Source organism: Scophthalmus maximus, chromosome 1 (genome assembly GCF_022379125.1).
Source record: "Scophthalmus maximus strain ysfricsl-2021 chromosome 1, ASM2237912v1, whole genome shotgun sequence".
In the NCBI taxonomy this organism is placed as follows: Eukaryota; Metazoa; Chordata; class Actinopteri; order Pleuronectiformes; family Scophthalmidae; genus Scophthalmus; species Scophthalmus maximus.
Genome location: NC_061515.1, coordinates 13,401,618 through 13,417,500, shown reverse-complemented (window position 1 = coordinate 13,417,500; position 15,883 = coordinate 13,401,618). Strand labels below are relative to the sequence as shown.

General features: G+C 45.1%; 2 protein-coding genes across 4 annotated transcripts; both read right to left on the bottom strand.

Annotated features, from left to right (window-relative positions):
- Nucleotides 1–1,089: 1,089 nt before the first annotated feature.
- LOC118300760 (zinc finger E-box-binding homeobox 1) lies at nt 1,090–6,802 on the bottom strand. Of its 2 annotated transcripts, XM_035625485.2 has the most exons (4): nt 6,359–6,727; nt 6,063–6,207; nt 3,255–5,750; nt 1,090–2,145 (listed from the first exon to the last, which is right to left on the bottom strand). In XM_035625485.2, the coding sequence occupies exons 3-4, from the start codon at nt 5,724–5,726 to the stop codon at nt 1,804–1,806; spliced, it is 2,814 nt and encodes a 937-aa protein (XP_035481378.2). In that variant the 5' UTR covers nt 5,727–5,750; nt 6,063–6,207; nt 6,359–6,727; the 3' UTR covers nt 1,090–1,803. The 2 variants fall into 2 exon arrangements, with proteins under 2 accessions (XP_035481378.2, XP_035481387.2); XM_035625494.2 differs by lacking the exons at nt 6,063–6,207; nt 6,359–6,727 and adding an exon at nt 6,736–6,802.
- A 210-nt stretch (nt 6,803–7,012) lies between these two features.
- ntd5 (ntl-dependent gene 5) lies at nt 7,013–15,257 on the bottom strand. 2 transcript variants are annotated; one of them, XM_035625644.1, is made up of 8 exons: nt 15,123–15,257; nt 13,702–13,836; nt 13,035–13,226; nt 9,403–9,526; nt 8,778–8,854; nt 8,069–8,251; nt 7,733–7,930; nt 7,013–7,594 (listed from the first exon to the last, which is right to left on the bottom strand). In XM_035625644.1, the coding sequence occupies exons 1-8, from the start codon at nt 15,187–15,189 to the stop codon at nt 7,512–7,514; spliced, it is 1,059 nt and encodes a 352-aa protein (XP_035481537.1). In that variant the 5' UTR covers nt 15,190–15,257; the 3' UTR covers nt 7,013–7,511. The 2 variants fall into 2 exon arrangements, with proteins under 2 accessions (XP_035481537.1, XP_035481544.1); XM_035625651.1 differs by having other exon boundaries at nt 9,403–9,523.
- Nucleotides 15,258–15,883: the final 626 nt, after the last annotated feature.

The window sequence follows — 15,883 nt, the reverse complement described above, 5'->3', positions numbered from 1 at the left end:
TTTAATTGGTCACAAGTCTTTTTAGACCCAAATTCCTCCTTTCTGTTTCAACAGACAGGGTTTCTTTGATGACTTGTGGCTGAAGGGTAGTAAACAATGAGGGAATTTTTACTTTTGATTGTTCGTTTTGTCAGACTCATACTGCTGAAGCCTTATTGTGACTCTACATGAATGTCTGAATCCATTGATTACATTGAAATCGTGCTAAGAAGTGATCTTCAATCATCAATCGTCATCAATGACGCCATCATAGTTGTAAGTTACATGCAATAAATGGCAACGCAATTGAGAGTATATATTATTTTGTTTTACTATGTGCACTATGAAAATATTGCACGTGAAATGATTATTCTATCCAGCTGTGTTTTTATCCATTTCAGCCTAAAATCTTTTTTGTAACTAACAACACTCTGTCTTTGAGCTACAAGGATCAAGGTAAAACAGTTGAGAGGTCCAACATGCGTTAAGACTGCTTGGTTAACCTTTGCTCCTCACACCTCCCTCCTTCCACTGACCCTCTAGGAAAGTGAGTTTTTCAAATTGAAATACAATGGAGCTTGGTTCAGGCCTCTCAGCAGGCCAAGGTGTGTCTATCTGCACAATAGCCAGAGCAGAAATAAGTAATGGGACAGTCAAGAGGACACAGGTAGGTCATTTAAGCAATACAGTATTTAATAACTTATCTTGAGCTGCTTAGGTCCGTTAGGCTCTGTGGCTTAAATGGAGCAGAAAATTGAGAGAGTGCAAAAAACAGAGGACTGTCTTACAAACTCAATTACGCCCTGGAGGCAGGCCAAGTGGTTGGCTTCACACTCCAGCAGATATATAAATCGGTAGCTTCTTTTTTTTTTCTTCTTCTCTTTCACAAAAATCTATGTAGAGTATTGTCTTTGGTGATTAATGGACAAAAAAGGGAATCAACTTAAATTAGCAGAGAGATGTGGACCCTGACCCTAGTGGCCATTTACTTACGGAACTTACTGAATACGAGGGCCAAATCTTTTTAATGCAGAGCCAAATTGATTAGATTCTTTAAACATCTGTATGAGGATGATACCGAAGTGGAGGAAGACTAAAATAAAGATTCAGTTACAGTTTGCAGTCCAAATTTTATTGAAATAAGTTAACATGATTCACATAAAACAAAACAAATATATGTTTATAGTGTTTATGTTAGAATAACTCAAACATTTGGTCAGACTCTTACATGATATGAATTAAATACATAAAAGCAACAGCTGCAACAAAAAAAGTAAGCGTCTTCCTTCACAATGTAAAAGAAAAAGTGAATATTGAGTTCAAATAAAACAAGTGCAAATGACTCACAGTGTCTCTGACGGTAAGAAAGATAGATTACATCTTTCACATAAGATAGTGCAGCTCTGACAAATAGAAAACTTTATTCTGTATATACAAGTAGAGCAGATAATAGACTAGAGTAAATAAGTTACCCTTCTTTTCTGAGCACTTTAGGGTTTTATCAAGGATTGTATGGGAATGCAACTTCAAGCTGGCAGGTTAGTGTTCTAATCAACATAAAAATTATAATTTCAAGCATGAACTTTCCCTTTTTATATTTGTAAATTTTTTCATATGGGAGAGCTGATTCAAAATCATGTATGATCTCGAAAGGCTGTATTTTTGGCCCATTAAATGGAATGGAAATAACATACATTCATATAAATAAATTACTATTAAAAACATTGAAATAAATATTGCAAGTGCTTCCTTCTTTGAAAGTAAATCGATGAGGAATGTTAAGTGTCTCATCAGAGTGAGATATGATCGCACGTCTTTCAGTCTTTAGGTTTCCATTTCGGACTCGGAGTTGTCCAAGTTAGACACGGTGGAGCTGTACCACTCTGCGCTCTCCTCTTCCTCCTGCACTCCGGACACGCCACCGCCTCCCCGGTCCCTTCTCTCGTTCAGCATTTCCATGGCTACTTGGTGGTAAGGGTGTTTGCGTTTGGTGTGTCGGCGTAGCGTGTTGCGCTCAGCGAAGCGCGTGTGGCAGAGTTGGCACTGGTAGGGTTTCTCCCCGGTGTGAACCCTTTGGTGGCGCTGGAGCTCACCGGCCTCCCTGAAGCGTTTGGCACAGATGGGGCACACAAAGTTCCTCTGGCCTGTGTGGATGTGCTTGTGCCTCTGTTGCAGAAAATGGTTAAATGTTTTAACATTTCAACACAATAATCGGCTATAATCATTTTGATTTACTACTTCTTTACGAAATGGTCCCCTCAGCCTTTTGGAGTTTAGTATCATCTTTCAATGAATAGATCATACGATTTAAATTTTTTTAATAAAACAACAATTTCCACGAGGTATTGAAAGGAGGAAGGGGAATGCAAAGCAAACTGATGGTGTTGTTACGTTTTTAGTCTTAGGATGGACACAGTGGTGGAGAGTTTGTTTATGTAATTGATGTATTGAAGATGTGTATTAGTATGGAATAGGGGTAGGACTAGAAAAGCATAATGCTTCTTCCTACTCCTTTTCAAACATTTATTTATAGATTTATCTTGCTTATTTGTTATCCATTATTATTATAACTATTAATAATATTGTTTTTGTTGTAGTTTTTTTCTTTTAAAATATATTTTAAAATATGTTATCGATGTGATTTCCCTGCATCCCTGCTGTTTTGCTTCACTCTCAGCTGCTCTCATTGCATTGTTTTGCACCGGGCAGCTGTTTGCACCACTAAAACCCATTAAACACGAGCTGCCCAGCACCAAACTTATCAGGTGGCCAGAAACATGAAACTCTGCTGCTGCTCTGTGTCTCCTGACTGTGTGAAAAGGTAACTTTTGCTGCCAAGTTATTCATATCAACTGAAATAGGGGATAATGTGTCCTTATTTGTCAACAAATCAATTAGTTGATCGAGAGGAAATGAATCAACTGTATAATATTTTCCTGTTTTATATCACTGTAAACTGAATATCTTTGGGTTTTTCTACAGTTGGCTCGGACAAAACCAGTCAATACGATATTGTATTTATTTTAGCACTGGGAAATTGTGATTTTTTCCCCCCATTATTTTCTGAATCGATTTACTGATAAATACTGGTAGATTAATCAATAATGAAAGGAATCAATAGTTACAGCCCTAGTGCACAGCTTGTTTCTTCTGCTCCCAAGTGGCCAAAAGAATCCACTACTCTTTCTGTACTAATAATTTGTGACATCTGTTCAAGTGACTTCTTTTATCATCAACCCTGAATATGAAATGATTACAAATTGACTTGCACTGACCTGCAGATGGCTGGAGCGTTTGAAGGCTTTGCCGCACTGCTGGCAAACGTGAGGCTTCTTCTGCGAGTGAGTGATGGCGTGGCGCTCAAGGTCGGAGAGGTAATAGAAGACCCGCGGGCACAGCTGGCAGTACAGCACCCTGCGGGCGCCCATGTTGCTAGGCGATGAAGCTGGAGAGAGAGGATCCAGGGGGTCGAGGTTACCGGAGGGGAGCGTGGGCCCTACGGGCGGGGAGGGCGGAGCAGCCATGTTTGAGAAGTAAAGATGGTCATCCAGGTGTAAATGTTCTGAGTGCAGGCCACAGGGGTTAAATTTAGACTCTGGGGCTGGTGATTGGGCTTCTGCCTCTGAGCTGGGCTGAGCTAAGGGGTCATAGGTCAAAATAGAAGACTGTGGGTGCGGAGTGGATTCTGCAACAGCTGATGGCTTGTTGATTTCATTTGAGACTTCTTCGGCAGATATGGCTTTACTTCCTGGGTTTGACTCGGAGGAGTTGGTCTGAGTGTGGAGGGCGGGGGTCGTGCTGCTGTGGTCTTTTTGGAGTGCAGGAGTGGACGAAGGGGCAGCAAGAGAGGTGACGGCAGACACTGAGTTTACATTATTCACTCCTGACAGGACAACAGGAGGCTCATTGGCGCTCAGTCGGATGATGGGGTGAGACAGCGTCGGCAGAGGTGATCCCAGCTTGCCCACCTGACCGGAGGACAGAGGGAGAGAGACGGGGGCTGCCGCTGCAGTGATCTGGGACAGCTGCCCTGTCGAGGAGTCGAGGACTGCGATGGGGGTGGAGGTAGAGACGGAGTCACCAGAGGAAGAGGGCACAGAGGAGAGGAGAAGAAACATGGGGGTGGAAGCACCGGGCGAGGTCTGAGTAACAGAGAGGGGAAGCGAGAGACTCACCGGAACAGAGGAGAGCTGAGGAGAGGAAGACGAGGACGACAGGAGGAGAATAGGAGCGTTGGTTGAAGGGTTTGTGAGGATCTGAATGGGCTGGCTGGGGACTGGGATCCCAGAGGACGGGGACAGAACAGCACTAGGCTCCTGAACAGCTCCAATACTTGACTCTGCTGCCTTTGTGGGATCTGAGTTCAAAGTCAAACTTGTGAGGACTTCTGGAGCTTCTGCCCGATCAACACGTAGTGATGGTGAATCAGCGTCAGGGACCAGAGACGGGTAAGTATCAGAAGGTGCATTTAGTGCATTATCTAAGCTTTGGCTGAGGCTCGGCTCTGTTAACTGCGATATCCCCTTTCTTTCTACTTGCGATGAATTAGCTTGATCGGATTGAGGATCGCTTGACGTGGAAGCATCGACTTGTGGCACTTTGAGTCCACCTGGACTGAGAGTATACGGGATTCCCTGGTCGTCTATGAGAAGGAGGTTTTCAGTATCATGGTCTATGGAGGGGAGGGATGTAAAGACAGAGGTAGAAAAGAAAGAGGGAGACAGAAGAGAGTCTTCGGGTGTATCTGTGCCGTCCACGTGCTCCACAGAGTCCTCTTCATCGTCGTCGTCCTCTTCTACTATGTCTCTGTCTCCTTCTCCCTCGTATTCATCTACCTCCATAATCAGCGACGTCTCACAGCCAGAATCATCCAGAGTTAGGCCGCACCTCCTTTGTAGACTCTCTCTTCTCTTGGGCAAACTCAGGTCCAGTGGTTCCGTCTGTTCGTAAATTCCCACCTCATCAAATGTCTTGCAAGACTCCAAGTCCATTTCGTGCAAAATTAGAGGAATGTTTTCCTCAATGTCTTTCTCTGTGGTTTCCTCTTTAATCCCCCTCTGGCTCAGCATTTTAACTGTATGAGTCCTGGAGACGAGAGGAGTTCCCGACCCGTCCACGTGGATGATTTTAGCATCCAAAACATCTGTCTCTTTGCACATTTTATTCCCTCTCTCGGCCTCCGTCCCATGGAATGATTCCGCTCTATCTTCCTCAGTCTTTTGATGAGTAACTTCCTTGAGCTCCCCTTCCTTTTTAACAGCAGGTCTTTTGATTTTACTTCTGTTTCTTCCTGCGAGCACAGCTCTAGATGAGACCAACACAGGTCTCCTGAAGTGTGTACGAGCAAAGTCTTTGGTCAGGCTGATGGCAGAGTTTGTGATTGGCCTCTTGCACCGTGGGGGAACAACAATTTTGATTCTGATTGGTTGGCTCCGCAGAACAGGCACTCCAGTCTTCACTGTAATTGGCTCCCTGAACCCACCAATCTTACGTGTTTCCTGAGAGGCTGGCTTACAATTCCCGCCCCCCTCTGGCTTTTTCCCATTGACTGAAGAAGCATCTCGTCTGATGGTCACCGCTGCCTTGACAGGGCACGGCTGGAGGTTACCTGGTACAGTACTGAGGGAGGATTTCTCCTTTGAGTCCACAACATCCTCTGTCACCGTCTCTGGTCCTTCTGTGCACTGGCTGCCATTTTGGACTTCCAGGCTGCCACTGGTCAGGACTGAAGCCAACTGAGAATCCATTTTGGGGCATACCTATTTAGATATCTGAGAAGTATAGGAAAGAAATAATCAATTAGAAACTCAGAGAAGTGACATAAGAATAGAAATTTAAAAAAATATTCTATGGTGGCAAAGGAAAGGAATAGTTCAATAAATGTCCTGTGTTTGGCCGGTATTCATAGGGGTCAAGTTAAGTGCAAAGAAGAGCCAATGGTCATCACATATGTATTATAAATTAAAGCCAATAGATGAAGCAGATTAAACTCCCTCGTCCATCTGTCTTAAACTGATGAGGCGGACCCCCCCCCCCCCCCCCCCCCCTCAACACGCGTCTGTCCTGATAATTGCGTCGGTTACCTTCATGTTCCAAAAATTATAGATCGGCGAATATCGACCGCCGAACCGCCGATCGGTCGCAGACGCGCCGGAGTGCAGCAGGGTCCGAACGATGTGAGCGAAATAACATGTCCTCTCTCAGACTTCTGCCGTTCACGTGCTGTTCCTAATAATGAAACGGTTGATTATTTTTTTTTTAAAAATCGCCTCGGTGCATTATTCACACGTCGTCTGGTTTATCACCACGAGCCTGTTCTGAATTTTTGCCTGCGAATGAACCGAGAGCGGCACCGTCCGCGGAGGACGCCATTACGCACAGTCCTAGGTCCGAAATGCCAACATCGCCGTGGTGCCTGTGCGCCGTGACAGCTCTCGGACCCGGGACCTGACGAACGCGTCGCTCGGAGGAGAGGGACGTGTGTGTTGGCGCGCCGCCGCGGCGCGGAGCGTGTATCCTCCCGTTAGCACCGGAGCTTCCTCGGACCTACAGCCAGCCATTTTAGAGCCGAGGGTCCGAGGTACCGAGAGCGCAACCAGGCAGCTCTTAGGGCAAACTTTCCCGGCGCGCTGTCATCTCGTCCAACCCTGCTGTCAGAGCCGGGGCAGGACGCGCCGGACGCGCTTTCGATACATTTACAAACTGTATTGTAAACTCTACTCCACCCATACACCCGCTGCATAGGGACTGGCTTACCCGAGCTGTGGATATATTTCCGGAGGACCAAATATGACTGTGCAGTGTAAAGGGTGATGCTGCGAATGCTGAGGGAGGGAGGGGTCAAGGGGAGTTGCTATGGTGTCGCAGCCTACCGGGTCCGACCAGGAGCCATGTTCAGCCTATGAGTACAGTTGAACCTACAGCCTGCGCCCGAGAGCCGGAGACACACGGGGAGGATGGAGACAAGTGGACTCGAACTCACACAGGGTGCTTTTATGTCCGACTCCAAAAAGAAGCCACAGAGAGCGAACCGTTCTGATGTTATTATTATTTTATTTATTTCAAATCACTCATCAATCATTTAAACTTACAAGCCTCGAGACTTGATGCGTCAGGCTCAACAGATGAAAGGAAGAATCGCACAGTGAGATAAATCACAGAGTCATTATGAGTTAGGTTACACGAAGGCTTTGTCACCGGCATAACTGGTATAGCATGTATTAATGCATTATATATATACATCATCACATAGGCCTGTGGATTGCATCCGCAGTACGCACTGGCTCAAGCTGGAGGAGGATCACAGTAATACTCAAGGTTATAATCACACCTGCGGTTTGATAGTGTGCAGGGGAGAGACAGCTTCGCTTGCAGATCTGCAAGAGCTGTTGAAAGAATATTTAGCATCTAACAGATCATAATTGTCAAGGATGCAGTGGAGGACTTCACTATAGGTCAGGGGTGCTGCAGAGGTTTTTTCGTGTTGTGACACGGTGTCACGAGTGTCAGGTGAGTAAAGGTCAGACAGGTCATCACTCCACGTCGCCGGATTCACACGCATCAATCTCAGAGACCAGCCGGTGAGGGAAGAGCTTATACTGTAACCATGTGGGCTCTGAAAAACAGAGGGAACACGCACGACTAATGCAAAAGGTCAAAAATGTGAATCAGTCTCTCACTTTCTCAAGCAGATAGAGATCATGAAGGGTTTCGTGTATGTGTGTGTGTGTGTGTGTGTGGCGCCCAGGTTTACCAAGGTAGCATGCTGGGGGCTGCAGCGCTCCATCAAAACAGGTCTGGACTGCAGTAAGGCTGCACTGAAGGCTAGGATGTTTGCAGAAGAACGCCACACTTTCCCCATGAGGAACCATGGCGTCCGTAACGTCAAACGGCCAGCGCTTCACTCCACCAATGACCACGTGGCTTCTCTCCGCAGGGATGAGACAGCGGGCTGAGAAAATGGCCGACGAGGTGTCAGAGTGTGAGTGTACAATCTCTCTCCACCCTCATTGAATGTGTCATAAGGATTACAATGCAAACGGAGATTTGGTTCCTGGCGTTTCCGTCTGAGACCCTGGAGCTCTCTCACCTCTGCAGTACGGGGGTGGTGCACTCCAGCTGCCATTCGACAGGCAGGTGACCTTCTGGGGTCCGTCCATGAGGAAGTTTTTCTTGCAAAGGTAGTGGATGTCAAAGCCAACTTCATACTCAGTCTTCTGGACAGCCACCACGTAGCCCTGCTCCACCTCTCGAGGAGGCTGACAGTACACTTCTAAGAGAGTGGGGGGAAGAAGATTACCAGTCAGCTTGTCCAGGAAAGGAAAGGATTTTTTTAACCTGCTTTAAAGTTCAAGTAAAAACATTCCCATTCATCTTTAAGCCAGGGTCAGTGATATTGCTCTTAGCGCGATTCAAGAAGCCTCCTGTGAAGCCTCCTGTGAGAGTTTGCCGCTGTAGAACAGGCCATGCAATACCATGTTTTACCACAAGATGGCAGACAAATACTGCGAAACAGAGCTGTACAGTTTCAAACCTCTGTACTTGGAGGGGGTTTGTGTGTCTGTCTGTCTCGTTTGGTCTACTCTTTTTTTACATATATGGCAACACACACACGAACACACACACAATGGTGGGAAAACAAAACATTTCTGTGCCAAAGAACTACACACATTCGCAGCCAATGCAGTTCACTGACACATCTTCATCATCTCCTGCTCACCTTGAAAGATGCACACAGAGCGTAAGGAGGATATAACATACATGCACGCTCACTCACATTGTGGTCAGTGCACACTTACTTTTACAGATGGGGTGAGGATACTGCCAGGTCTGATTGTCCTGACAGAAATTCTCACTGCTCCCCACTATATCGGCTCTGCGGGGCAGAGGAGAGACTGATAAACAACAGATGGCGGTGTGACATGTACAGTATTGACAGCTAAGGAGCTTTGTTAAAATAAAAGTGATGGGAAAAGGGAGTGCAAGTGATTGTCTTTTCACTCTGTCTCTCTCTTACAAAAGATTATGTGCACAGTTCTGGCTGACACATCAACTGTGGCTCATCTCAGCCCGTGAGATGCGTCAGTGTGTTAAAGGGGAGTCAATGCAAGATTAGACTGTAATGACCTAGTTAGTTCGCCGGAGAGACTGTCAGCTGGGAGATCAAAATGATTTCCCTGCCATTCGTCGCTCATTACCCATCATTCCCCAACACCTCTCCTGCGTTCAAGGCTTTGCTCCACGCGCTGGCTCTTCTTCACACTCCATCCCCATCCTCTCACTTCCTCCATGTTTCTACCTTCATACCATTTCAGGTTTTCAGAGCCTTTGCCCACGCACTCACGACATTAACCTCCCAGCAACTGCCTCCCTCTCACTCTCCCTCCCTCCCTCCCTCCCTCCCTCCCTCCCTCCCTCTCTCACCCAGACAGGCAGCTGTAGCGGATGGAAGTTCCTACAGCAGCGTCACCCTGGATGCTGAAGGTGCTGATTATTTCCTCCGGCAGAGGGCAGGTTTGGGCAGCAGCAGGTTCTGCTGACTGAGCTTCTGAGAGAAGAAAAGGGAGGTGAAAGACTAATATGAGCAGTGGTGGAAGAAAGGATTCAGATCTTATATCTAAATGAAAGAAGCATTAAGACACTGTACACGAAAAAATAATCATCTCAAAGCAAGAGGCATGAATTAAAAGTGGGAGCAAATTTTAGTGTCTTCTATTTATTAATTCAGTCGTTCACTATATATCAGAGCATATTTTATAAGCTTATCATGTGTTTTGTATGCGGTAATGTATTTATTTGTAAAGTTCTGTAAGTTCTTAGTTGCCTAACAGCACCTGACACAGCCGTGTGATACACGTACTTTGATTATTTTACATAAAATTTCACAGTATATTTACAGTCAGATGCATGTATTAGTCCTAGTAACATATCACTTGAATATTAAAGTATCAGTATTAGAAAAGAATCCAATAATATAGTATAACATCTGCAGGTAATGTTCCTGCATTAAGTACCATGCTGTAATGTATACTTTGATGATACTTTTACACATGTACTTTGACGTAAGTAAAATGCAATGAAGTATTTCATTGTTGATATTACTGATATTGCTACTTAAGCGCCAGTAAACTATCAAAATACATTCTCCATACCTGCATGTTCGTACTCCCTCGACTCACAGTTGAGATGCTTTACTCCCCTACAATAATCTGACAGCTTTAGTTACCAGTTAGTTTATAGATCAGGTATGTACATACAATGCAGCGACTGCACTAAAATGCTGTTTACTCTCAATACACCAGTGGTAATGAAATAAATCAAATTTTGAAAAGGAAGCAGGGAAGAAAAAGAGAGGGAGAATGGAAGGACAAAGTAACAAACGTCCGTCCTGCTACCTCATTTGACTCGTGTTAACAAGGCTTCTATTTAGTTTGTGACCCACAGAGGCGTTTCACCCCATGTCTTGTTCTTTTTAGTTTAAATAGCCCTCCTTAGATAATGTATCAAAGTTCAATGATCCAGTGAAATGCTGCCCAACACCTCTCCGAGTTCACAGCTACATCTGTGATTGTATAACACCTAGCACTGTTCATTCCTGGAAGTTTGAGTACCTCACGCTTGTGGAAATATAAATATCGAGAGTGGTGCTTGGAGAGAGGCTGAAGCGACCCGAGCTCCGTCAAGCGCAGGGATTTTTGAGCTGAGCACAGATTTGAAAGGCAGAGACATCTCTTGCCGGAGGGCTGTCTTAGGTATCTGAAGCCGAGAAACGTTAATATAAGAATGTAAAGGGACCTTTACATGGGAGAGACCTCTCTATGGGAGAGAAAGAGTTACGAGTCTGTTTGGCTACAGATGACAGCCCGAAGCTGAGTTCTGTTTTCACATACCGCCCCTCTCAAGCCTCGTACTGCGGCCACCCACACAGGCTGCAGCACCAAACTGCTATGAAGCAGGTAAATCAAAATCATCTTTAAAAAAAAAGAAAAGAGAAAAGAGATAGAATTGTGATTTTGAATGAATCACAGCGTTGAATACATCGCCTTCTGATTGAGACCAAAGATGTCAAGGACCAACCAGGCAACATATGAGCCCCTTTCTGCGTTTTTACTCTGTTTTTCTCACGCAAATACACACACACACACACACACACACACACACACACACACACACACAGACGTATCTACACACCACTAACCAAAGAGCCCAGGGCTGCATGCTTGTCCTTGGCTCTCATTGTAGAGAGAGACCTTATCAGAGGCCTGAGATGGAAGAGGATGAGAGGAGGAAGAGATGAGAGGAAAAGAGGATGAGAGAAGAGAGCAGAGGAGAACAGGGAACAGAAAGGCCCGGAGCAGCATGAGCAAGAAAGCTCTCTGACTCTCCTGACTGTGATCTGTCGCCCACACAAACACACACACACACACATACACACACACACACACACACACAGATACTCTGTGACACATGTGCAGTCCGCCCCCCACACACACACACATCTAATGTACATAGGAAAAAAAATCTACCTTTCTACCTCTCCCCGATAAACACAAACTCACACCCCGTAGACACACACATTCACACATTCACACACACACACACACACACTCACACAGTGTGCATGCAGCTCTGTGCCACTTTGACAGTGATCTGCCGCCCACTGCCTCTCATCAGGCATGAGGGAGCTCGACTCACACTCTAACACATATGCAAAGGACACACAATACAAACGCTCTCACACGTTCAAAACCCACCTACCTTCTGCCAGTCTCTCAGCAGGAGGATACTCTACCAGAGCTGGGAATCGTATCCCTAGTTCACATTTTTGAATAGATAAGAAAAAGAGCTGAGACCAGGACCCAGCTGGGCTGAGGACTCTTATGAAAGCGGGTTTTTACCGTGGCTCCAGGCGTGAGATTAATGCACCAGGATACAGACCTTGAAAACCGTGAAACTGTCGTGTGTTCACCAGCTGACGGGTCGACACAAGCAATAAGCAGGTCACACTCTCAGGTGCTGTATGTTGATGAGGTTTGTCCGTATGCTAAAAAGTATCGATGGCTTTTACTTCGTGCACTGCTGTGCAACTTTATGGCACAGTGGTGGGAGTTCTAAGGCTGCACGGCAGGGGAACAAACAGTGCCTTTTGCAGATTCACATTGTTGTTCTATATTTAGAGAGACAGAAAATCAAAATATTGCACCACTTGTGTGTCTTAGGGCACAGTGGTCGGTTGTTAACTGTCCACAAATCATAGAGAGAATCAAGAGTTTCTCTCAATCTCAGAGTGTGATGTCAGCTTTAGGTTGATTAAGCGATTGCATAATACTTACATCACATAAGGCTTTGAACACAATAGTGAACCTTTTGATTTATGATATTATTTTTTTTGTGGAAACTGTGTTCAAGAGGTTGCAGGATACCATGATTGTAATGCTTTGGCTGTAATTTGAGTTTTTGTTCAATTCTATTATAGTATTAATATAAAGTATTTTATTTTATAGAATATATATCACATTTTCTTTCCTCCAACAACACAATAAAAAAGAGATGCATAATGCAAGCCATTAGAATAACACCACAAACTATGGTCCAAAAGATGAACAAAGATTTCTTTTTTCTAGTTTTATGATATGTGGTGCACATAGTCTACATGCACAGGTATGTAGATTATCTGCTTTTGTCTCCACTATAAACTTATCAACAGTCAAGGGTAAAATCTTCAGAGAGCCAATATGAACAACTAAAGCTCTGGTTGCCATGGTGATGAGGAGAAAAGGTCCCAGTTGTGCAATGTCTCAGTCGACACAGTCACAGAGGGGTTTCATTTTTGGAATAGCAGTCTGTCTCTCTGTGTCTTTCTGTCTGGTATTAACACAAACACAAAGAGCCACGTTTATTCTCTGACCGTCGTTGACTTACACATGTAGCGTACACATGCAGTGTAGCTGTTGCCTTTGTTTAATAACAGAAATGATCATGAATCTGAGAAGCAATGACAATGGTGTTCCTCCAGACGTTCATTAGTACCTTATCTCTGATGAACTCAAACCCACCTGTACAGATGGGCTCATCCCCACTCCACTGTCGGTCACCTTGACAACGGCGAATAGTGGCATCCAAGCCGTTGGCCAGCGTGAATCCAGGCTTGCAGCGCACTTCAAGCAGGGCAGAGAAGGAGTGAGTGGGTGAGAGGAGGTGAGCCACTGAGTTTTCACCGGAGGGTAGAGGCCAGGGACAAGTACGACCTGAGGAGCAAAGAGATGATCCAAGGGGGGGAGAGGAGAGAGGAGAGGAGAGCCGGCGGGAGACAGGGAAACAGGGAAACAAAACATTTCTCAGAATCTGCTGTACTTATTCTTGTACAAAAGAAATGAGATTGTTAGCACTAAAGCACTTTAAAATTGCGCTAATGAGGTTGTATAACTAGACTGGATCCATGCACAGCGCCCCTCTTTTACAGTGTGCAAGCATAATAAAAAGCTTGTGTTCAGCACTGGCATAGGGAACATTTCGAGCCCACATTTTGTGCATGACCAAGGCTTTTATTTTATCTAACAGGAAACACAAACACTAATACACACACATACACTCAAACGCACACAGATGTATGTTGGCACAGCTGCGTATACACACCCGCACACACACAAACACTTTGAATGACTGAGCCCACAGTGGCGTTCACAGTGACAACTGAGGGCACACATGCATACAAACAGTTACCTGGAGCCACACAGCTGAGGCCACACTGGCCGTCACACAGACACTGGCGCTTGCTGCCGCAGTCTCTGTCGGCTTTGCAGGGCCGAGGACACGTCCTCCTCCGCTCCTGTCCCAGAAGTCTCTCCGGACACGACCCTGTTGGGACACTGCACACACTATCACACTGCCGCAGCAACTGTCCCTTTGTTTACTTCTATTCTACTTCATTTGTGGCCCCTTGTAAAATCTGCAAACACCAGGGGCCTATTCTTTGTGTTGAAGGAAAGTAACTTCACTGTGTGGGTGGCCTGGGCAAACATTTGCCACCCAGGTTGCCAGATGAGTAAGTATTTAGATGACAGACCATTCACCTTTCAGTCTCGCTTTTTGTAAGGAGTGTAAAAGCTCAATGGCATGCACCGTAATTATTGTGCATTTTCCAAGCTGAGAAAAAAGTTTAAAAGGAAATTCACATATGAACAGGGTTCGTCTATAGGGATACTCTTAACACATGCAGCCCCTCCTCATTTCCCTCACTTCTCCATATGTACTCCATCGCACATCATAAAACCCAATCCTCCACTTATTTTAAATAGCACAATAATATTGACATACCCTCAATGTCCAGAACATTTGAGGGGGGAAAGGCAAGAGGAGGGAGATGGGGGGAGGTGGGGCAGATTGGGTTCACCATTTTTCATTTCTGAGAATGAAAACATGTGTGTTACTGTATTCAGTCTGCCCACAGCACGTGTGACCACAAACACACATGTGCTGCCCTCATGCACTCATGATCGCCCCAGAACTGCATGGACACACAGTGTACAGTACAAACTTGGAGCATGACCCATGGTATTGGAAATTCAAATAATTGTTGCATATCCCAAATGTGTATCAGTATTATGGAAGATCTAGAATCATCTGTGGAGGTGTGTGAAGGGTCAGTGATGATCGAACACAGTATATAAACCATTTACTATAACTTTGTGCAGCCAAAATGTGTTTTGTGAGGGAATTAAAAAGAATGATTTTAAATGCACTGACTTGACTTAACATGACTAACTAAATCAGTACTGTATGTTACTGCCTAAGATTATTCCTTTATTTTTTCTTATTTCAGCAAGAACGTTAACAATACAACTGAGTGCTTTTTTTTCAATCTTTGAACTATTAGCAAAAATACACACTGCATTGCATAGTCTCATACTTAATTAGTGCAAATGATTAAGTGCATCTGTTTGATTAATTACACAGTCCAAGCAACGGCTGCATGATTATCTATAAACTACAACAGTACTTGAGGTGGAAAGTCCGGCCGATCAATAATTACACTGCCATGGGAGACTCACTCATCATATGGTCAGTCCATGTGCTCTTCCAGTATTTAGTGACAGTGTATGTGTGAGTGACTGGTGAGGGATGTAAAGAGTCAGGGGGCTTACCTGAAGCCTGCGGGGACACCGCTCCAGTCAGAGCCCACAGGGACAGCAGCAGCAGTGCACAGTCCATCCTCAGAGCCAGGCTTCAGACGATATGAGGGAGGGACGCACAGACACGGCGTTTTTAAGGAAGGGGGAACAAAGGGTGGGGGGGGGGGGGGGGGGGCAGGGAGGGGGAGAGCGGGGGATGTGGGGTGGTTTGGGTACAGCCCAGGAGCCACACATCTGGTTTGTGTTGACGAGTAAAGAAGTGAGGAAAATTCCAGTCTGAGGGACCTTTCACCCATTTCTGTTGAGAGAGCAGATAAAAGGGGGATGAGATAAACAAGATAAATGTTTTACCAAACAAACAATAAACATACAGAAGATACTGTCAGGGAAGAAAATTGAGCAGATCATTTACCTGATGTCGTGAGTGCAACAGTTTCTCTCCGAGGGACCCGACCGTGCAGCCGGACGTGGGACTTCTTTAATTGACGCTTCAGGCCAGGAAACAGATACCTGTCGTGTAATGAAACCCTCTTCAGAACCAAATGTTCTGTAACATTCCACCACATCTGCATTGAAGAATTAATCCAAATTGTGAGCACTTGATTCCCATAAAAACAGGAGATTTCATTTAGAAATGCATAAAATGCTCATTTAAATGTTCAAGAGAAGATGCGCTGCCTGTGCTGGGCAAGAATGCAGTTTTTGAACCATTTGTCTTTTCAAGGAATGTACGCAATGTAAACAAACCAGAGAGGATATCAAAACAAGTAGGT

What these genes read in the sequence shown, in the direction of transcription:
- ntd5 (XM_035625644.1), bottom strand. Translation starts at nt 15,189, where the DNA reads ATGGACTGTGCACTGCTGCTGCTGTCCCTGTGGGCTCTGACTGGAGCG. An exon ending in CCTCAGCTGTGTGGCTCCAG is followed by an intron (nt 13,227 to 13,701) that starts GTAACTGTTTGT and finishes TTTGCTCCTCAG; the next exon opens with GTCGTACTTGTCCCTGGCCT. An exon ending in ACCACCCCCGTACTGCAGAG is followed by an intron (nt 7,931 to 8,068) that starts GTGAGAGAGCTC and finishes CCATTTTCTCAG; the next exon opens with CCCGCTGTCTCATCCCTGCG.
- LOC118300760 (XM_035625494.2), bottom strand. Translation starts at nt 5,726, where the DNA reads ATGGATTCTCAGTTGGCTTCAGTCCTGACCAGTGGCAGCCTGGAAGTC. An exon ending in AACGCTCCAGCCATCTGCAG is followed by an intron (nt 2,146 to 3,254) that starts GTCAGTGCAAGT and finishes TTTCTGCAACAG; the next exon opens with AGGCACAAGCACATCCACAC.